The 2,140-nt window shown below is 39.8% G+C and overlaps 1 protein-coding gene across 1 annotated transcript in view; it reads right to left on the reverse strand.

The window, feature by feature from the left end:
- Nucleotides 1-284: 284 nt before the first annotated feature.
- crtc2 (CREB regulated transcription coactivator 2) overlaps nt 285-2,140 on the reverse strand; it is a 27,696-nt gene continuing 25,840 nt past the window's right edge. The window contains exons 12-14 of the mRNA XM_060942046.1: nt 1,261-1,317; nt 1,006-1,156; nt 285-840 (exon numbers count right to left, since the gene is read on the reverse strand). Of these exons, the coding sequence (XP_060798029.1) occupies nt 752-840; nt 1,006-1,156; nt 1,261-1,317 (297 nt within the window). The 3' untranslated portion in view covers nt 285-751. The remainder of the gene's footprint in view (nt 841-1,005; nt 1,157-1,260; nt 1,318-2,140) is intronic.

The raw sequence follows: 2,140 nt of genomic DNA on the forward strand, positions 1-2,140 counted from the left end.
TTTATCCCAGGAACACTGGATAGAAGATGGGAAGACATCCTTGATGGGACACCAATTCATCCCAGGGCACTATGTACACATACATTCACACCTAAGGAGAATTTAGCATTGCCAATCCACCTACAGGGAACTGGAAGGAAACTGAAGATGGAGAAACCCTACACGGACACAGGAAGAACATGTGAAACTTCATCCAGACATTAATGTGAAGCAGCAATGTTACCTGCTACGCCATGTCAGCGATTTATGAAAGTACTGTATATAGCAAAATTAAACATAAAACATAGTTTTATTTTTAATATTCACTTTAACATTAAATAGTTTACATTAATGTGGTTTTATAGTGCAAAGCATTTATATAAACATCTTCATTCAGTAGGCACCACAAAGAAAGTGGTGCTGTTCTATTAGTTAGACGAAGCTGCGGTTACTTCTAAAGCTGGTTAAGACCAATTCAAACTTAAAATCTAACTTCGAAGTTGAAGTTTTTAAGTAAGACTGAACATTAAATGGTTTTAAAAACTACACTCTGAAATATTAATAAAGGTTTGTAGACATTCTAAACTATTTCATATTCTGTACATAAGGTCCATTTTCTCTAATGCAAGTTACATTGTGGGCCACGTTTTATGGCCACTGGTTAAAATATTTACTCTTCCTCCTCCTTTAGTACATTTTATCCTGATTAATAATGCTTGTGTGTAATATTTGACTTTTGCACATAGCTAAAATCCTCCATATTTCAGGTGATTCAGTCTGCCAGGACAAAGGGGTCCAGGTCAAATTCTGGAACTGAGAATGGCAGATCTGAAATCACATCGTCCAAGCAGGCAGATGGCACTGTAAAAAGAAGAGATAAATCAGTACAAAAATAAAAATTCAGCAGTTGATGACCCAGGAAGTTGAAATATTATGCCAGGAAAAATGATTGAGAAAAAAAAAAATCATGTACAGGATAATGACTTGAATATTAACTGCCAAAATAGATTACAAATTATGCCTGACCTGCACAGCTGATGCTAGGGAAACTACATGACACATCACTGTAACTCTGGGTTGGCGAGTTCCTGAAGTGCTCGACATCACGCAGGTGTTTCCCGTCTACATCCTGACATTTGGGGTCAGAATTTCTGGTGACCTTTTGGAGTTGGCCAAGCTGTACAACAAATGAGAGTAATGAGGTACAACACTAAGGGTTCAGCAGAGTCTAAGCAGTAGTTACTAAGCTGCAGATATACAGAACATTTTGCTCAAGTCTACCTTCTGGGAAAGAGCTTCTGTCTGGCTCGGTGTCAGATGAAGGCCGATGTAGGATTTCTGTAAAAATAAAATGAACATTAAATCAGCAAGACAGTGATCTTGGCAAGGATCTTACTTTTTCCTGGGTATCAAATTTCCTGCTAAATGAAGTACTGAAAAAAAAAACACTTAGTTAGAGAATTTTAATGTGAAAAAAAGAGAAAATTACATTTTAAATCATCCCAGTCAGAGGAAAAACCAAAAAGCGTTTGCCCTATTGTTCAAATACGAATCCAGATAATGCCACAGGTATCAGTGACTGGGAGTCTGGGGTAAAACTGGCCATAGGAAGGACGGCATTACACTCCAATCAGAGTGACACTAATCAGTGATGGGCATCTGTGAGCAAAACATGGAGTATCTCGGAGGGAGTTTGTGCTAACCTTTACCCTCCCTAGTTGATAATTGTCGTGCACTAGAAGGCAGGAATCGGCAAATAACTGAGGGGGAAAAAAAACGGGAGATAAAAATAAAAAAGGTTTCAATCAGACTCCAATAAAAGGCACCAACACACTAACTTTCTAAAAGTAACTGCTATTTATTGAGTTCACTGACATTTAATATCTCATCTCATCTCATTATCTCTAGCCGCTTTATCCTTCTACAGGGTCGCAGGCGAGCTGGAGCCTATCCCAGCTGACTACGGGTGAAAGGCGGGGTACACCCTGGACAAGTCGCCAGGTCATCACAGGGCTGACACATAGACACAGACAACCATTCACACTCACATTCACACCTACGGTCAATTTAGAGTCACCAGTTAACCTAACCTGCATGTCTTTGGACTGTGGGGGAAACCAGAGCACCCGGAGGAAACCCACGCGGACACGGGGAGAACATG

Source organism: Neoarius graeffei, chromosome 16 (assembly GCF_027579695.1).
Source record: "Neoarius graeffei isolate fNeoGra1 chromosome 16, fNeoGra1.pri, whole genome shotgun sequence".
Classification (NCBI taxonomy): Eukaryota; Metazoa; Chordata; class Actinopteri; order Siluriformes; family Ariidae; genus Neoarius; species Neoarius graeffei.